The 21,369-nt window shown below is 40.2% G+C and overlaps 1 protein-coding gene across 3 annotated transcripts in view; it reads right to left on the reverse strand.

Moving 5' to 3' along the window:
• Positions 1-21,369, reverse strand: part of sbf2 (SET binding factor 2) — a 127,767-nt gene that overhangs the window by 38,981 nt on the left and 67,417 nt on the right. For all 3 annotated transcript variants that reach the window (XM_088077483.1, XM_042486169.2, XM_042486090.2), the window contains exons 10-17: positions 21,269-21,346; positions 20,826-20,939; positions 19,846-19,974; positions 19,491-19,589; positions 18,267-18,471; positions 17,963-18,072; positions 17,017-17,166; positions 8,337-8,405 (exon numbers count right to left, since the gene is read on the reverse strand). In XM_088077483.1, the coding sequence (XP_087933609.1) occupies positions 8,337-8,405; positions 17,017-17,166; positions 17,963-18,072; positions 18,267-18,471; positions 19,491-19,589; positions 19,846-19,974; positions 20,826-20,939; positions 21,269-21,346 (954 nt within the window). The remainder of the gene's footprint in view (positions 1-8,336; positions 8,406-17,016; positions 17,167-17,962; positions 18,073-18,266; positions 18,472-19,490; positions 19,590-19,845; positions 19,975-20,825; positions 20,940-21,268; positions 21,347-21,369) is intronic.

The following is a 21,369-nucleotide window of genomic DNA, read 5'->3' on the forward strand; positions in this document are numbered from 1 at the left end:
GTGTGTGTTGCAGGATATCAACCCACTGCATACCTGTTCAAATGTGCCAACTCGCCACTGCCCACAACAATGATACATGATGCCCTTATGGATGCTTTATCTGGAGAAATCTACTGTTTAATGAGCTACTGTTTCTCTGAAAGTTTATGTTGTTTCCCATAGCAACATAAACTATCAGGCTCAACAATGTTATTGTTTACTGTTCAAATTTAAATTAAAATGTCAATTTTCTTTCACATAACGCACGTTCGACTAAAATTTGTTTATTGGCTAATTCTAAGTAGACAGATCATGTCAACGATTCAGTATCTGAACAAATGTCTCCCCTTCTGTTCCTGAGATATGGCATTGAGTAATGGCCAGAAAAACGTTTTTGCAGGACATTATGATGTCACAGTGAAGTTGTCCTTTGGCCTTTTAGATATAAAATGTTATCTCTTCATCATTTTGTCGGACACTTCCGTAAACATTTGTCATAACTAGCTGATGAATTCTTCAGTTATGGCCATACACCTTTTCTGAGGTCACAGTGACTTTTGACTACCACAATCTAATCAGTTCATTAATTTATCCAAGTGGACGAATAATAAAACTAAACATCAGCAAACATGCTAAACAGAGAAAGGTGTAGGACAGCAAAACGGCCAGAACAAAATGTGTATACAAAAAAGGTCAATAAGAATAAAACAAAGTTTTAGTTTTAGAAAATATAAAAATAAATGCAATAAAAGATGCTAAAAATAATATAAGATGTTCTGTTTTTTCATCCTAAAGCAGACTACCAATGTCTTTAGTTGTGCATGAATTACCTCTCTCTCTATTTGGAGACTGATTATTGTTTATTATATACTTTTACTCTTGTTTTTTGTTGGATTGTTGTTTGTTTGTTTTTGCATTGTTCTGTCATATAATACTGTGTTCTTGTATTGTTTTTTTTTCTTCATTTATTTAGTGAATGTTCCAGAGCCCCTCTAAAATGAGATCCGATATAATAAATAATAATATAAATATACAGGATATATATATATATATATATATATATATATATATATATATACACACACACATATACAGGATATATATATATATATATATATGTATGCTAAATCCATGTGATAACTAGTAGATCACAGTTTTTGCGGCCCTCTACTTGTGGGCAATCAGTTATTGTAAGTTTCTCTCTCATTGCATCAAGAAGGAATTTAGGCCACTGTGAGTGCCCCCTTAAAAAAGAGTTTGGCAAAAAGCTGGGGGGAAATGGAAAAACAAAACAAGAAAAGTCAGCCGTGGGATTTAAAGTGAAATAAATCATTCTATGTAAGTCGTAACTTTTTAACAGATAACAACCCTAATGGAGCAACAGACCACCCCTCTTTCCTTCTGTGTCTGGATCTATTTGGAAGCAGTGCGGTTGTTTTTCATTAGTGCAGCCTGAAGAGTAAAGCACCTGCTGCTTGCAGAAACAGCTACTGAAGGGAATGTAGCTAAAGGCATTAACCTTGGTTGATACTGTACAGTATATACAAAAACACTGCAGAGCAGAAGCAATGTCACACCACATATAACATGGTGTCAACAGAAGCACAGGGTACCAAAAAATGACCAACATTCACCAAGGGTCCATCTCCCTGCAGTCTAAAGGCCACATGTTAGTCTCATGCCTGTTATTTGATCAGCTTCTGATTTCTCTCCCCTGAGCCTGACACAGAACAGTACTTCCCATTATCACTTCACAGTTGGCCTTTGAAGGATGAGAACTAGAGAGGTTATTATAATTACAACAGACAGAAGAAAAACAGCTCTATTCCCAGTGTGATGGGCTGGAAGCCAAGAGAGAGGAGAGCTGGGACGACAGAAGGGGTAGGAAACATAAAAGGATACTATGTAGATATGTTGCCCACATTAACTATGGTATAACAATACAATGATTCTGCAAGACTTGATATAATGTAGGAAAATCATGAACGATACATCACGAAATCTGTGTAACTGAAAAGAAAAAAATAACTCTGAAAAACAGATTTTTTTTACTGCATTGTGGTGTCAGTTTTCCAGAATTCAACAACCAAGACAAAAGAATGTACGAAAAAGTGCATAAAGTCTTAGCTTCATGCGTAATTAATACACACACATTGTAGGCTGACTGACAGTGGTTGGTAGTTTTTGCCTTTTTCTCCATAACGATAACGATCATGGGGTATCACGTAGCTATGGATGTTTGTTGTGTTGCCCGTGAACTTCACTTTTATGACACAGTTCTTGCATATCATGTAGTCTTTATGGACTGTTTGTCCGATCCAAGATGTGAAAGCTGAAGTGAGCTCAGACTTTTGACTTGGCAGATGGCGTTGCCCCTCTCATTTGTTTCCCCCTGTTATCTGACTCTGCATTGTCCGATAATCTAAAAAGTAAAAATCTCGGAGGAAAACAGAAAATTTAACAGTGCATGGATGGATTTGTTTGCTCTCACTGTCACACTGCAAAGTTAAAGTACTCAGTAATCACAGACAGTCTATTGTAGAGAAGCCAAATTGTGGTAAAGCATATTCATGAATGCTCATTTAGACCTATTAGTATTGTTGAAAGGCAAATTTAGACTTTATAGGCTGTGTTACCATAAGGCTCAAATATGTTTTGCAGCTCCAGGCAGATTTTTAAAAATTATTCCTGGTCAATAATGGCTCTGTTAATAGTAAAGTTTGGAAGGAATCAGGATTTCTGCTTTAAATTGAGTATGGGGATGAGGCCAGAGAAATGCTGAATAAAACGAAAAATATCCTGTGTCTAGAAATGCTTTGAAGAGAGGCTGTAATGTGACAAACCCTGGCACTGGACTGTGGAATACATGATCTTCAGATCGACTGCAAAGAGGTCAGATTTTAAGGACGGAGCTGAACAATAAGATAAGAAGTGAAACCCTCTGGGTGGTTTGGTAATATCTTTCTATCACAGGAGTGTGTTATGTGTCTTGCAGCAGATGTTGTGTGGGTGTGTGTTGGGGGAGGGGAGGTTTCTGTGTGTGATTTGTCTATACTCAGACTGGCTGTTCTTTTTTTGGACTTGTCAGATATGTGCAGGTCATTTTGACCCAGGTCATCTCTTTCCAATATGATAATACACAGAGCCTAAAGAGACATCCACAAGACAGATGGACAAGGAGGGGGAAAGGGAAATGGAGGAGAAAGAAGAGGAAAGGGAGGAGGAAAGGAGAGTAGGAAGTGGAGATGAAAAAGGAAGGAGGGAGTTCGACACTATTAGACACATCTGGCTAAATGACCGGTGAAGAGGAGGAATGCAGGGTTGAGGGAGAAAGGGTGAAAAACAAGCAGAGAAACCACAAGAGGAGACAGAAAGGAAAAAAAAATGCTGTGTACAGGTCAAAGGAATGAGGCTATCAGGATCTGGGATCTTGTTTTGAACTCTGGGACATGATCCCAAGGTTCATGCTATGATTGACTGCGGCCTCCAAAAATCAGCTGGACAGCCATACGGCATCACACATGTTAACTGTGTCTCGCAGAGACTGAGCATCGGTGCATGTTGTCACTGAGGAGAGTGTATACTTGCATGTAGACGCTGAGTGAAAAAAGCTGTACCTGATATGTCACCAGCCTTGGGGCAGCAACATTATTTACAAATGTTTTGGAAGAATTTGTTGCATTCCTGAATTGTAGATACAAAAACAGTCATTATTTCTGAACAAGTCCTCTGTGGGAACGCATGCCTGACCTGTACACAATCAATCTCCTCATTTTTGCAATTCTACACGAGTCAGTGTATTGTGAGGAAAACTACTCACATCCTGAAACCATGAAAAAAAACCCTCTCTATTCTAACAATGTATTTACAGTCTTCAGTCACGTCAAACAAACATAGAAAAACATGCTGAACTTCAGATTAATAAACAAAGCCACCATGGCATCCATAGGCCAGAACTGAGAAGAAACATGATGTACAAGTAACATAAATGTTCCAAAACAAAGTAAACAGAGACATGGTAAATTGAGGGCTGGACATTTCTGAGATATACAAGGGTCACGCAGTACGTCATTTTCCTCGTGAGGACATGGTGGACAGCGGTTTGACAAAGCGAGCTGCCAAATCACCCCATGAATAAACTATGGCTGAAAGAATGATAACAGTCAAGTGTTCTTGCTGTGGAAGTCATCCAGATTTGTGTTTGGGTGTTTCACTTGCTGCTGTGTTTTTTTTTCTCAGCACAAGGGCATTTAGTCTGGTGACACATCCAAATTGGAGATGCAATATCATGTGGGACCACAAAGGGCAGAATAACAACAGACCCAATGACACCTGTTCATCTTCTGATAAACCCACCCCAGCACTAGATAATGACTGCCAGAGGAACTGTCCCTGCAGATTACTGAATCACAGCAAAATGTAAAACCTCACCTCTAACAAACAGCCATTGTACAAAGGTTATGTGGCATTTAGATAAACTTTACCTACACGGGCCAAAAGACACCATGATCTAGGCCGAAAGATATTTTGCAAATCAGTTTCACCTTCCTTCTATCTGAAATATTAACAAACATCTACCAAATATTTTTCCATAGTGGTTTAGCTTGTGCAAAACATCCAAGAAGCTGAGAGGAAACCAAAGAAATGCCAAAGAAAAATAACTAAACATAGAATGTGGGTCAATTGCATAAACTGTTTAGTGTTAACATATGGCCAGATACTAAATACTGTCTGTCTCCATCAAGAGATTCTGGAGCAGACAGTTGCAGCGCGGGGGGGGGGGGTTCCCACGTTCCCCGACCTGGAGACTTTAAGGCCATGGGGACACGACCACTGTGAGCATGACCACAGTGTGAGCTCGCCAAAGTCTGGCCAAGAATATTAAACAGGGATTTGACCAATGTCTGACTCCTGAACTTGAACTAACAGGGCCTGGATGTTTGGCATGCAAAACCAGTAAAAATACAACAACAACATTTGTTATGACTACTCTCACATTATGTGAAAACTATGCACTTCTGAATAAAATGTGTAGCTACTTTAACACTGATATTCTGATTTAAATCATAAATATCAAGAACAATTTTACTCTCGAATGAGTTTATACTGAAAACTCTTGCAGAGCATGTGCAGGAAATCAAAGGATGAGCCCCTGCTCCTGCTTATGGAGACGGGTTCAAGATTAATGTCAACATGCAGTTAAGTGGGTCAGTGCAGGAAACAGTTTTGGGTGGGTCAATGATTTGATTCTCAGCGCAAATGTGCTGACTTGAAAAAAGAAATAGTTTCGTAGTGGCATTTACAAGAAGCAGAGCTTTCCTTCAAACAATGTAACAGTGGCAACACAGGACCGCCAAACATTCTCTTAAGTGGAGCAGACTTACATGATTTTATACATATAAATCTAATAAAAATAAGACCAGCTATCTGATATTAGGTTTAATAAAGATTTTCTAATCTATCTTGATTACACGACCCACTACAGACAACAGTTATCTGTGAATAAAAAATATTGATGTCATGTTAATGACACACGTACAATAATATAGTGTAAATAATCCAGGGTCTCTTAAAATTTTTTACTTTTTTTCCTGTCTAACTTTGTCTTCCAAAACACCATCTGATTGCCTTTTCTCTATCCACTAAGAATAACGGTTTGTCTGGTATTATTTTGTATAGTTACCAAGCCTGTTTAGACCTGGTATGAACATGGGTTTTGGTGATCTGAACACAAGTGTACAGCCGAGACAGCGCCATTCACACCTGTGGTTATCATGCGTCTCCAGCTGAACACTTGTGTTTGGATTTGTGAATGCGCTTTCACAAAGAAAAAAAACAAAAACACGTCCTGTGCTGATGACGCAATCCTCGTCCAGACCACTTTGGCAAGTGATCAGATCACAATGTATCTCGGCGGTCATTTACACTTGTATATAGCACTGTCCTATTGTGACTACTAGACCCAAGATGCATGTTAATCCCAGGTCACCGACTCTCCCTCCACCTCCCTGCACTACTATTTTCTGTGTAACTCCTTTTCCAAAAAAGAGACAAACGCGAAATGTGTACTGTTTGCACTGGGAACTTCGTCACTTTAAAATGTGTTTAAAAAGTGTTTAAAAATTTAAAAATTGTGAATACTACTATACTGTATTTTATGCTATCCAGTGGGGCATTTGTTCTGTGTTCTATACTGTAATTATATGAATTGCATCAGCCTGTTAAGTGTAGATGGAAACTAGCATCTTGCTAAATCTGGTGCAACCATGTCTCAACTTCTTGTAAATAATCAAAGTCACTGCATGCTGTCCTTTAGATTAATTAAATAAACTAAACTAAATTAACAAAATTAAATATGAATTTAATTGATTTCATTATTTTTTATTTTAAGATTTCAATAGGTATCCTTATATAACTTATCGTGAAGTCTTTTGACCATTATAATTGTGCAGTGAAAATCTAATATCGTGTTAGTCCTAGTCAGAAAGGACTAGGACTAACAACAACAACTCTCACATTTAAGTGTTCATGTTCAACTACTCTCACATTCTTTCCAGTGACTTTCGTGGTCTTGTCTGGTCAGATTCAAGGGCAGGTTGATCATTAACAGTTTGTAGAACACATAGCTACTGTAATGTTTTAGCAACGGCTGAGAGACCATGCGAGCAGATGTTATATAAGTTCCATGTTAGGATCAAGATGGATGGGTGGTGAGGGGCCTATGAAAAATGCGATGGTTAAGTATGTTGCAATGGCATGGTACATATTGTTCTTTGAAAAATGAAGGCATCCCATTCATGTTGCCCGATATATAGGCTGAATTTTGTAACACTTAAACTAGGAACGGTACAGTAGTGAGATCCACCATCACCAACCTTTGTTTTTCTCACATTTTGACTGCATGATCCTTGTTCCACTAAAGCAAAGATTACAGCGTCACAGAGTCATTTTGGCAGATCCCCCCTGACCTCACTTTACTTTTCACCCTTTGGGTGAGGCAGAGCTTGAGCTTGTCTCCAGTTCAAATCATGTGTAAATAACAAAGAGAAATCTGTTGCATTCTCAGAATATTCTTCCCTTATGAAACAGAAATTGCTTTGTTGTGGTATACTGGATGTGCACTTAGGTTAGAAACACTGACATAATGGATGAATTTTTAACATTGGTGGTGCTGAAGAGAAACAAGAAAAACAACACTAGGTTTATCTAAGAGACTTACATCAGTCTTGGACATGTGAGCTGGATGAGTCATGTAGTGCCGGCCAGGTCCCAATCCAGCCCATCAGGGCATGGCACTGGTACCCAACAAAAACCCAGTGTGGACAGTTGTGTCTGTCCCCATAGCAACAAGCTAGCTCTGGGTACACAGTTGTGGTGACTGATGCAGCCACCCTGTGTTGATAATGTGGTTTGGAAAGGCCAAAGCTCGTTCCCTACATGTTGCTATAGAGGTTTCAACATGCTTTTCTGTGTATGTACATGCCGAAGGATCAGGAAAGATTGATTGGGCTCCTTCCTCTATTATCTGCCTACAGCTCCCTCTATACATAAGGCTGGGTGTCATTTACAAATTTAAAACACCAATACCTTTAAAGATACCAATAGAGTACTTAGTATTCTATTCAGTCTATACCCTTTTGCCAATTTATTCAATATCCATCATGTGAATGGAAGCATCAGTTAAGAGAGATCAGATGTCACAGGCATGTAGACCGTCAGTGAGCGTCTGTGTCCAGCACTGTTGGCAGTAGTTGGCCCTTTAACAACATTTTTTGGCATCAGAAACGTACAGCCTGTTGGTGAATGCAGTCACTCTGACTGGCAGTTTAGCTCAAAGCACGAGTAGAGAAACAGAAGTGAAGAAAGCAAGCAAATATTGAATTCATGAGGGTTTGAGATCAATACAAACTTGTGTTGTTAGGTAAGATTATGTTTTTAGATATCAAGCTCTTTAGCAAAAACAGTAGGTAATAGTTTATGTTATTCTTTTCTAGAGGACACTAAATATTTTTTTTATTTTAACATCAGGTTGTGTTGTCTTGACCCCATCCTAACGGTCTTTTGGTTTCCGTTTTGGAATGACAAATACAAACTACTGCTGGCAGCTGCAATAGTGAGTTATTTCCTCTTAGCAGGTGCAGAACGTGCCAGTTGGCTGCTGTCTGTAGTCTTTGCTGTGTGTTCATGTGCAACTTTTTGGCCAACACAGGCGACATGAGGTGACAAAACAGTCGGCCTTTGATGTCAGTTTGGTGTGTCTGGGTCTTTAGATACTACATCACGCTTTACACTTAACCAAGCAGAGGCTTCATTAAATTAAACTCACATATATTCTTATTTCTAACTAATTTCCTTACCCTGTAAAAGGCTGTTGACAGGGGCAGCAGTGCAGCAGCCACGGTGTACTCCTCCGAGCTGGAGCAGTCCTGTGGGTCAAAAAACAGGAGAGAAGTGAGAGCAGAGCATGACACAGCAGGAGACCTGTTACACAGCTATGCAAACACCTTTTCTCACTTGAGCCCCAAAAACAAGGAGCACAAGTTTCCAATAGAGAGGTCATACACTCCAGGACCAGAGGGCAAACTCCGCTGAAGACATCTTCATCAGTGTCACTTAGTTGTCTGCAACACTGTATCTATTCTAAAATGGTTTATGTAATGCACAAACCTTTGCATCTTTCAACATATGACATCATCACACACACCACTGAAGACCTGAGCTTGAGATGTGACCTCTGGAGAACACTGGGGGCAAAGAATCCATCTTCAGCAAATGTAACTTCCTGTTACGTAAAGACACTCCTGTCCTGTTTAATGTCAGGGTGATGCTAAAAAAAAAGGTCTGCCAAAACCACTCACTCGGTTCTGCTCCAATATTCTGACATATGCTTTCAATAGCCTTATATAATCCCTGCCTTGACACAAATGTTGGAGAGCTTCAGCATTCAATTTACTGCTAATGTTTGTTTAACATAACTAGGCTGCCATACAAGTCTCATTAAACAGAACCACAAGGCATTACACAAATTCCAGTTGTTTTGGCCACAACAAGCTGTGTCAATTTATCAAAAAGCCACAAATAGCCAGAAAGCTAATTTGATTTTTTTAAATATAATTTATTGATTTATTTTAAAAATCAGGAAACAGTTAAAAAATATTCCCTCTCTGACATTTATACATTGTGCCAAAAAGTCTTTGTATTTCAGATTATTTCAGGTCAAAGAGGTGGTGCTTAGTGGTCCTTTCGAGAGACCAGTATTACGATGAATAGCACATTAAGAGGCTTAAAGCACAGGACTTTGGGGCCCCAACAAAACTTTTCTTGCACTGATCACAGAGAATGATGAGAACAGGAGAATGAGAGAAAAGGATGAGAGTTGGACTCAAAAGTACTTCATTGGCAGGAAATTGGTACTTATCTGTGGTAAGCTTTGTTGGGATTTAGTTGTTGAACTCTGTGTAGGAGAGTGGCCAGAGGAAACTTGATTTAAGACCACGTACCGACAACAGCACTGATTCTGACCTGGTGCTGCACCTCATAACCCCCAGTGGGTCCTCATATGCAGAAAATGTGTACGCATGTGTATAACAAAGTCTCTCTTTTTTAGTCACATGAAAATGCAAACACACACATATACAGAAATCCTTAAGGTCCAGTGTGTAGGATTTAGGGTGATATATCGGCAGAAATGGAATATAATTTAATAAGTATGCTTTCTTCAGTTTTTATGGGGATTAAGTCATCATCAACGGTGATCACCATGTTGCACCGCCATATTTCTACAGTAGCTCAGAATGGACAAACCAAACACTGGCTCTAGATAGGGCCATTCATGTTTCCTCTGCAGCAAGCAGTGTTGAAAAAACACTTATTTTTTTCAGCTCCAGGTAAAAAACTACCTAAACATCTAAATCATGAGTTATCCGCGAAAAAGGTGAGCACACATTAGCAGGTGCAAGACAAGTGGCCTGTCTATCACCAGCCGAACTACGTCAGAGAAACACTCATTTCTTAACATGAAACTTAAATCACCTAGTCCATGTGCCTTGGAGAGGAAGACACCTCTGCGGATAATTCAGCTCCTGGTAAAAACCTCCTGAACAATGAACACTAAAGAAATTCTAACCGGAAAAGTTTCAGCTGTTTAAAATCCACAATCCTCGCTGTTAGATGCCACTTAATCCCCCTAAAGCTTACACACTACTCCTTTAAGTTCATGACTGAGTTTTTCTAAAACTATGCAACATTTTATCAGTCTTATCAGAGTCCTAATTTTGGCGAGAGAGATAGGGGGAAGAATGCTGTGATGGGGGGCCTCTGTTACCGCCATTCCTCCCATAAAAAAAAATCCCCCCCACACAAGAATGCACGGAGGGGTGAAAATGCGAAACACAAGTTCCACAGCGACACATAAAAGGCTGAACCCCCGTTGATTAAGCAACATAGTTTCTGTTTTATTTTTCTTGTTGCTTTTGTTTTTCTTTGCAGTTATTTGGGCTGCGGTGAAATGTTCCCGCTTGGAGCAGCACCAAAGCATTGTTTACTAGCATCCTTAACAATGTGGCAGGTCACAGGAGTTCATGGACCCCAGTCAATATCGAACAAGTGGAAAGGCACAGGCAGAAAGGTGTGAATAATTAACAAACCAGAATTATTCTTACAAAAAAAAGAAGTGTAAAGTTCAGTCAGGAAAGTCTCTGGCTATTTGGAAAAGAGAAGGCGACAGTCAAGCTTCACATGAAGAAAAGCTTCATCCAGAGGCTGCATCAACACATCATATCTAATATTAAGGTAGACTTGATCAGCTTTACTTAAACCACAATTATTGTTACCTGCAAACCTCCACCATAATCTCCTGTTAGTAGACAGAGAGGCTAAGTGACGGCTCAAAAGTTGGGAGGTCACCTAACAAAGCAAACAGATAAGCAGTGAAATCTACAGCAGGTCTGACATTAGACTGAATGAAAAGTGAAATCTGAGAAGTTGAGCTCTTTCTAGTCTGTCAGCATCTCATGAGGAACTTGACAAAAGGCAAAGGTGTTATTTTATTTAGGACTCAATCATTGTCACAGAGCTGAATAGATCCACATGGTGCAGGGTGGAGGAAATATGTTAAATGCTTATTTGGGTTTTCAAGAATGGAGGGAGAGGAGGGTGTTGTGTATCCCCTGCAGGCTTCCTTTCCTCCTATTATTTACCGAAAGTCTCAATATTTTTCCCCTCATTCTTGAAGCGGCAGGCGCTATGATGGCTCAGATGACTAACACAGCAACTCTGTCTCCGACACGTATACAGTGAGCAAAAACAAGAAGCATGAACACATGACAGAAAAACTGCAGGATGTGAACACACAGCAGCTTCCTGTGTATTCCTGAGAAGTTCCAGGAAAGTTGTGATGAACTGACAGACTATTGTGACACGTTTTTATGACACTTTTCGTCGCTACCGGCAAAAATGTCAACTCTTATTAATGGTAATTGTGGCTTGAATCACTATCGGGGATAGCAATAAGCCACATAGGTCAAATCTTTGCTGTCTGGATTAGTAATAAACAGATTCCATAGCGAAAACATGAAATGTGATTAACGGAGATGTTTACCTGGTCATACTGGTAGACGTCAGAGAGGAACAGTGGGAATGATACCCAGTTCAGATTCCCAGTGGCCATGTTACATAAGGCAGTCCATCAAGACCACTAAGGCAGACAGAGGTCATGTTCTCACAGCAAGAGACAAATTTATGATCTAAATAATGTAAAAATGTAATAAAGTCGTCTATTCACGATTATAGAAGTATTTCATCAAAGAGGGTCCTCACATAAAATGAGGCCATCTATGCAGCAGAAAGACACAAATACTTTTCAAACCAGAGGAAACAAAAAAAAGAAAGGGCTGTGGCATCCACTTTGCTGAAGAGGTAGAAAACCTACAACTACCACAATGCACTGCACTGCAGCAGACCAATAAATGTTCCTGGTGGTGGGTGACATAATGCAAATGCGTCTGTTTGACACGATGGCGGCTGGCTGGTAACAAACGTTCCCATATTACAGTTTAACGGTAAGCTAAAACAAGTTGCTGAAAACATTTGATTGCACTAACATTATCTTGGTTTCAATCAGCGCTGCCTGGTTTTATCATTTGATCGGATTTATGTCCGAGTTTTAGAGAGAGACGCGGGTCTGTCTTTTGATCTGCTTCTAGGCTCTTTGTGTCTGCAGTGGCATCATGGGAGGTCAGCAATACAAAAACGCTGAAATACAGCCTGTAGTTTGAGCAACAGCCCCAGAGCAAGTGAAAATTTTGCTGGGCAGAAGGGAGATCTAGGCAATGGTTAGATTGAAGGAAGTGTACCGAAATCTAAGTTTTAGTGGCCTAAAACTTCTAAAGCTCAGATTTTTCAGAACTCTGGTTACTATCATGAAGGTTGTGTGGACGCAACTATTTTTTTTAGATGGAGGGAAAAAAATATTCAAAAATATCTGCATAAGTGTCGACAGAGCCTGAGACATGTCAGTGTCTGAGGCCCTGATGCCTCAAGCTCTGCAGCAACATCTGCGTGTAACGTGCGTTCTTGCACACTGTTCCACATCAGACAGTCAAGCTCATGCGGAACTCATGGACTCATTGCCGTTGCAGTCGCTTCCCATGGACCTCCTACCCTAATCCCCTCCCACAGTAAACTGCCGCTCAGAGTGTGTTTGTGAGCACCATCATGAGGCCCTCGGCCATGAGAGAGCAGAGCGCAGAGGGCTCATAATCCTATCTGACAGGAAATGGTTGGGATGCCAGGATACATCCACAGCAGGACTCATTCCCCCACATGGACTTGCGCAACCTTAACTTCTAAAAGCTGGAACAGTGACCAGTACACACACACACACACACACATACCCACACACCCACACAAAATAAATGTGCAATTAATTGAAATACCTTAATGAGGGTTGTTACTGTGCGTGATTCATGGCAGAAAAATTGATAAGGATTACAACAGATGTTTTTACAGGAAAAAATGCGTCACTGTAAATGTTTTCCGAACATATCAACTCATTCAAGAGAAAGTATCAACATTTTTTCATGTTGTTACAAAAAAAGGAAGTAAACTGACAAAAAAAAGAAAACTGACAAGTCGTGACAAGGTACAGCACCACCTGATTCTAATGTCCAACTCTTTGACTTATTGTACATTTTTGTATTACATACCACTTCCTGCGGCTGTGCTCCCCTGCAAACACTGATTGCAACCAGACAGCAGAACTGTCACTTAGCCTGAAGTTGACAGTTAAACGATAAATATTGTAATTGGCCTCATAAAAATGATGTCATTGAAAATCAATGTGACCCATCAACATGGACGCCAGAAATCCTAATGAGGCATCATGCTGTCATTGCATAAAGACCAAGCAACATTTTTTACACAATAGGTCACTTTGGCTTTTGTTAGGCATAGAAGGATCTCTTACACACGTACGCACACAGGCGCGGGCACGCACACACACACACACACACACACACACACACACACACACACACATACACACATGCACATGCACGCTAGCTGTAATATAATTTGGGGGTTCTTACATGGCTGGGCGTCAAAAGAAAGGGCAGAGCACAGAATATGAAAGTAATTACTGGCCCTGCAATTTACTATTTATATTTCTTTCACAGCTCATCGGAGACAAATCCCTCACAACTGAGCTGAGACCAAGAAATGAAAGCCAGGAACAAATGCCTGGCTTCCATCCTGAAGTATGAGAAGAGATGACAAACAATACACAGTAAAATTAAAAAAACAAACAAAAAGCCATCAGAAAATGGCTGACTGTATCTTATCCCATGTTTCTGTTAACGCACATCAAATCTCTTCTCCATGTGTAAAATGATCACATCTTTCCTCATGTGTGGCTGTGGATCATTGGCTTTTCAGCAGCATGCCAGAGGAACTCAAGGGAGTCAAACTGGTCTTTAAAACTCACTCTAGGACTTTTATTCTGAAATATTAATACATAGTGATGACATATAGATTTAATTCTATAATAAAGGTTAAGTAAGACAGACCTCTCTCATTTTGCATTGTATACGTGTTTAGAGTAAAGTTCTCTTAATATGAACCTTCATTCAAATCCAATTAATCAACTGTCATCATTAGGCCTCTCACAATAATTACGTTATTGACTTATTGTACAATATTTTAACATTACCTTGATCATTTTGCTGACCTCGATACTGCCTGCCTGTTGTGTTTACATGCGTGTTTATTTTCAGAATGACACCAATATTTCAGCTAATATAATGCCTGAATAAACAGCAGGGTTTATTATTATGCTATAATTGTTATATCAGTGGCATAAAAAAAAAGACTCAAAATTACACTAATATCATGTCATGTAACACGATTATTTCTGGGACACTATATCATGGGCTGCATGGTGGTACAGATGTTAGCACTGTTGCCTTACAGCAAAAGCAGGTGTGAAGCCATCAGTCGGCCGAGGCCGTCCGTGTCATTGTGGGTTTTCTCCGAGCTCTCTGGCTCCCTCCCAAAGTCCAAAGACATCTACATTACGTTAACTTTTGACCCAAAATTGAATGTGAGCCTGAATGGTTGAGTCTATCTGGTGTGTCAGCTGGAAAAGTCTCAAGCCCCCTTATAAGCCTGATTAGGATAAGCAGTTAGTGATAATGAATAAATGAATGCACAATATATAGTCTAACAAAAAGTTCATCAGCATTTTTTGCACATTTTTCCAGATTAATTACCTGTTTTACAGAATTTGTCCTTGACCAAATAACAACTGCAGAACTGTGAAAAGGCTAATGCAATTCTGAATTATCTCCTTATGAAATCCTTCATGGAGGTTTGCTGCATTGTTCATCATTTCATGTTGAAGCTTATTTCGTGTCCAACTTTGGAACAATTGTAAAAAAATGTATCACTCATATCTTCCAACAAAAGCTAATACATCAGGATCTCGTTTCAGCACACAAAATGACCCACTGTCTGCTATCAACTATGTGTCCATAACATGGCACAGTAAGCAGCTTTGCAATAATTTAGACTTAAAAATATTATTCAAGTCTCGCCTTAAGAGGACACGCTAAAGAGATGGTGGTTTGATCAAGACATCTTGCCATTTCTTGGCATTTCAACAAATGCACATCTCAGACAAACCCCTGTCACGCAGCAGCACAGAGCTCATTTCTCTTCCTGGAAATGAAGACAGTCAGACATTACGCGGCATAAAGTGGATGATGCAACACTGCATAGTTTTTCTTTTCACATCTCTCTGCATGCATGGAATAGCACACATAATTAAATTTGGAAATCAGTAGCGTTGCCAGGTAGACATTATATTAGCCAAAGACATCAATGCTGCACTTAGCCTCATTTTCCCCGCTGTGGAGCAAAATGGAGCACGTCAAATGACCTTGCATGTCCCTGGCCTGGGCAGATGGAGGGATTAATTGGCTTTCAATCATTTGGGGGGGAAAAGAGAATGACTGGAATCTAAAGTCACTCCATAAAAGCTGCACTCTGTGAGGAAGACTGCTTAAAATTATTAAAATCCCTGGAAAGGGCCGATTTGAGGCAGTAAAACATGAGGAACCACCAATAAAAACCCGGCTGCTCTGGTTGAGTGAAGCCTCACTGACTCTTTACAAGCTGCACAAAAACACATTACTTACTCCCTCTGACAAGTAGCCGAGGCATGAAGGCACCAGATAGAGACAAACATATTTGATAAACAAGAGCAGTATCGTGAGGGCTCAGTCTGACGACATGCTGCTGATTGTTGTCAACAAAGACAAAAATAAATAATAAAGAAGCTGAAGGGGAAGAACAGCTTTGTACTATAAAAGTCAACTATGGTCCCACTTACACATTTAGCAAAACTAGAACTAATTACAACTCATAAAGTATTGCATCTGCTGGTAATTTGGGGTACAGCACTAAAACTTGTACAACTTTAACCAGACGTGTAAACATTTGGCATCAGTTTTAGATGTTGCTTTGGTCAGAATCTGGGTCACAAGTTTTGGGGTCAGATCTGTTAAGCAGTCATAACAGAAAGACATCTGATAACCTTTACTGTGATCTGTTGGTTATGAAATGTTATTGAATTAGTCTTTTACCAATATTCACAGTAATAATTTCATAACAAATATCATATTTTATTATCTTCTATTGTTACAGTTTGGGTAAACACACTGCACCACAACAGTTAATTTCCTGTTTGGAGCAGAATATATTTTTTTTAAGTATATACAAAGTAGGGCAGCACAGTGGTGTAGTAGATAGCACTGTTGCCTCTCAGATGGAGGGTCCCTGGTTTGAATCTGGGGTGGGGTGGGGTTGGACCATGAAAGGGAGGGCCCCTATGACAACTGGGATAGACTTCAGCCCCCTGCGACCCTTAAGCACATGAACAGTTACAGATAATGAATGACTGATAGATACAAAGTTCCAGGTCACTGAAAACTGACATTTTGTAAAACTACTTCCAGGGTGCAGAAATTTAGAGTTTTTTTGGTACAGTTTTTGGTATAAAAACAAGTTCAGGCTTGTGATGTCAGAGTGTACCGTCTATAAAATTTACTGATGTATTGATTAATTAATGATGCTATATCACTGAATGTTGCATCATGTGTGGGGTTAAATACAGATTTTGTATTTTTTTAGTTTCTTGTTATCATTTAATTGAATTACTTCGTCCACACCAAATGTCAGAAATGAACACCACAGTTTTCTAGAGCCCAATGCATCATTTTCATATGAATTGTTTTGTTATATTAATATCAAACAAATAAGAGCAGGAAATACTCACATTGAAGACATAGGAAAAAAAAGTTGATTATCAAAGTTATTGTTAATATATTTTTAGTTTGAAAAAAGTCTAGACTTTTCCAAAGAACAGCAATATACCTCCATGGCTGTTTGGAATACTGTACATGTGTCCCATCTGTTTGCAGTATTGATGCAGTAGAATGGCCTATGATTCATGTCAGCATGAATTTCTGTTGCGTGACGTACCTGCAGAGCACAGTTCATCATACGAATGATGTAATCAAACTGCTGGTGGTCCAGTATGGCGCGGTTCTGCTGAACATGAAGACTCAGTTCCTCAGTCAAACACTGGCGAGCGGCTTTGCCTTTCAGTGCTCGCAGTGCAGCCGGCAGCGTCTTTCAAGAGAAAGGTGGACAAAGAGAGTTTTAGAAATGAATAAATTACCTCTAAAAATTGACTGACCTGACAAGAGAGTTTGATTTGAGACAGGGAGAAGGCAAGCAACGTTTTGTGATTGTTGAAAAAATGGGATATAATTATGCCTCTTAAGGTTTTCAAGTTTTTAAGAAACCAAGTAACTGCTTTATGAAACATTATTTAAAGAGGAGTGACTTCATTTTGTTATCCATCCACTACTCAAAGCAACACAATGTACCAACACAGTGCTCCCAGCTACTTCGAACTGCTGTGATTAACGACCATTTGGCAGTGAAGGATTTATGGCTTCATGGGGCTTCAGAGGATTCATGCTATGCATTCTTACATTAGCACAGAGATGCAGGCAAGTATTATATAACTTCTATATGAAGCCAGAGGGATACATAAAGTAACTGGCAACAATCCCATTTTAAACACATTGGATGCATGTTGGGTAAAAAACATGAGGCCATGATGAAGGGCATGTTTTTGTGTAGATGTTTGTAGAGACAAACATGGGTGAACAGATTAACCTCCATGTGAAAACTAAAATTATTGCTTGACAAAGTTTGCAAGATCTCGACATGGATTGAGTGTTTGATTGTGTGTCCTATCTATCTGTGTGGCAGCTGGAAGACATGAGGATGACGAAGGTGAGGAGAGATCTGTAGCTCTGTTACGGCCTGTTGGATGAGCACAACACAAAGATCTTGCAAATTAATGAACTTGATTAAAGGTTGATGAGCTCCCCTGATGAAAGACATTGTGCGTCACCTTTTCAGTCTCTAGGGTCTTGTTGTCAAAGATGAAGGAAATGCAGCTCCGCACCACCTCCAGCCTGCGAGCGCTGTTGAACACGGAGCCCGTCTTACCCATAATGGACACTGGAATACAGGAAGACAGAACCACTGCAGGTTGAAACTACAGCTGCTGCAAACATCAGAGCTTTTCACAAATCAAAGACATATTTTGCAGACCTCAGTTATGCTAAAGCTATGACTGTGAAAATGATTTAACATAAACAAAACACTGCAGGTATGCAGCAGTATGCACTGCATGTTGTAGCTTTAGCCCATACCGACTGCTGGTCCAGCAGGTACGACACACTTCCTCTCAGGTCGAGTAGAAGGAGGTGCACTGCTGTGTTTCGCTATGCCCTCTAGCGCGACCTTCTCCACCTTTTCGTCATCCAGCAGGGGGAAAGGCACCTGGTGCACCCGCAGGTGGGATCCCTCTGATGGCCGAGGCACCTTCTGGAATGCCATGTGGGGGTTTGGGTTCTCCTGTAGCACACCCCAAGGGAACCACACATGATAATAGTGTACACAGCTGTATATACAGTGGATATACAGCAGAACATGTGCAGAGCATGCTAAAATCTGCCCTTGGTGTTTTCCCTAATATTTTTCCCAGCAGACGTGCTCAAGTGCAGGTTTTATTTTACGCCATGGGAAGATATTTAGTGGATCCAATTACACAAGAGGGGCTTAATACACATATTTATACACAGCTACAGATGTCGAAATACATTCAATCAAATGCCTCCCATACTGCATATGTTACTAGACAGCGGAGTGTATCACAGCCTCTACATCAGTGCAGTGTCTGCACTTGGGACAGGCAGATGGGCCATCAGGTTAGTAGTAAATCATGAATATAAGAGTGAATGTTGAGTGTGAGCTTAAGTTTTTCAGAACCGTCAGACCGGTGAAGCTGTTTGCACATTGTCTCAGATGTTTTGTGTCATCTGATGGGCATTTCTGATGGGCCATCACACCTTTTGGAAGAGGGATGCCCAAAGTGGAGCCTACCGTAAGGTTTGATTTGGTACGCCAGATGTGTCTGGTAAAAATCAAAGTGTTATAGTTTTTTTTAAAATTACAATATATATCACTGTTTATGCTGTTTTATGCTCTATAAATATATAGGACCCCTTATTGTTAATTATTTTTCATAATCTGAGCACAGCAGGCAGAGTGACAAGTAAGTTTGGCACGAACAATGTAAGAAAAAATGTAAAGGAAGATACACATGAGTGGCACATGAACAAAAGGCCTTTCACCTATGATTTAGAACAAAGATCCACCGAAAATGGTCAATGGTTGATTGGAGCCCCCTAATCTGGGGTTGTTTGATAAATTATCCTGGCTTGTCCCTGACTCTGGCTGCTTAAGGTATTGGTGGTGGGTTGATTGTTTATGGGGAAAGTTTTATATAGAAGTGGCACACAGGGAAACACTAATCCTATATGGTAAAACCCAAATACAACAGAGGGAAGGTAGTTATTTGAAAGAAGCCTTACATTTTTGTACAGCTGCTCAGAGATTGTCCTGATGTGCTTCTGCAGCTTGGCAGGGTTGACCTCTTCGTCCTTAAAGCTGTCAGTGTCTAAGGCCACCAGCTACAAAACACACACAAAAAAAAGTCATGTACGACATTAATGGGATGGATCATCTGGTACAACACATTCAAAGCATCACAGCACATCACATAGCTATATCACTATAATAACAGATGTCTATATGTCACTAGTTATTGTTTTAAAACTCTGTCATAGTCACATAAGTATAAAAACATGGATGTGTAGAAACGTTTTCAGTGCTAAGCAAGTGAGGTTTCTTAAGTTCAACTTTAAGTGGGACATCATGATACAATACCTCATCAAAGAGATCGCAGGCTCGGTAGGGCGGACCTCTCTCTGAGACAAAGCCAGCGAAGGCCATGCCATCCAAAACCTTGGTCAGAAAATCGTTCTCAATGAGGCCTCGCTGGCCCAGGAAGGCAGTCTGGATAATGTCAGAATCAAATCGGTTACAATCCCACACAGATGGGAGCAATGTAATCTTGTTCAAACTGATATGTTGCAGACTGAAAAACAAGCATAGTGATCCCAGCCATTTTTAGAAGATTACAAAATCTTCAGAAAATATCTCCGTAAAGGGTTCTGAGACAGGCAACTTCTATTGTTAAAATCATGGATAAATTCTTCAGCATTTCCAAAAGTGGAATAAATCTTGTTATAAATGACTACATGCAAATGAATTTAATTTACTTTACGCATAATTATTTGTGCTTGTGGGGAGAAAAGATAAAACACAGTTCACTCAAGCGTTCCCCCACTCAGCAATTCCAGGCGAATAGGCTGAGCGTTTGTTTATAATGTGATCCATGTGGGGTACTTTGAGGATGATGTGCTGTGGGGTTACCACGGAGACACCACAGACATGAACAAACAAAAATCCCCGGCACAAAACAAAAATGTAAACCTAATACGTTTCATATGGCTCATTGCCGGGCTTTGCCCAAGGTTACGGGACGGTGTCCGAAGCTTGCATAAACAAAAGGATAACATCACGGAAGAGTCACGGAGCCTTAACAACACATTTTAACTACTTACACACATCCTCACACAAACACGCACTTTATACACCCCTGACAGGTTTACGTGTCAGGGGTCTGCACATAATTTCATCCTTACTGCTGAACTCCAAAAACATTCTTGGCAGATAAAAAAGAACAATGTGCTTGCAGTGGAACGACGGCTAAAGGAGTTTAATCAAAGGTCACATATTGGAAAGTTAAGTTTTTGCAAAATTTGAATTTCAGCTCTGGGGATTCCACTATTTCATTATCTTACCTTGTGAAAGTGAATAACTGGTTCAGAATGGATGCGGATGAGCTGCAGGCAAGACCTGTAGCCCTGGAAGAGTTGTGCAAACAGCCTGAGAAAAACGGCCCTCACCTCCTTGTCCTGGAGCACGTGCATGCACGCACACGCACGCACGCACGCACACAAACACACACACACAGACACAGACACAGACACACACACACACACACACACACACACACACACACACACTCATCAAAAAACTATGCTACAAATGCAGTCTGATAAGTGATTCATGCAACAAACATGTTACTTGTCAAAGGGGGTAATGGGTTACCTTCAGCTAGTGCCCTCACTCCAACGCTAACCTTTTGTCGATAAGACATTTTTCCTGACAAAGGCTATCATGACCTCCTTATGTGGGAGGATCATGATTGAAACAAGGGTTTGTGATAGTGATGCTGACTTACCAACAACTTGAGGTTGGAGGGTGCAGTGCGAGGTGGAGGGAACGCATTGTCTGCTATCTCCAGATCAGGGTGCAAAACCTACAAATAATAAATGCATCTCC

The sequence above is a fragment of the Plectropomus leopardus genome, chromosome 1, assembly GCF_026936395.1.
Source record: "Plectropomus leopardus strain MGB_pleo_1.0 chromosome 1, ASM2693639v1, whole genome shotgun sequence".
In the NCBI taxonomy this organism is placed as follows: Eukaryota; Metazoa; Chordata; class Actinopteri; order Perciformes; family Serranidae; genus Plectropomus; species Plectropomus leopardus.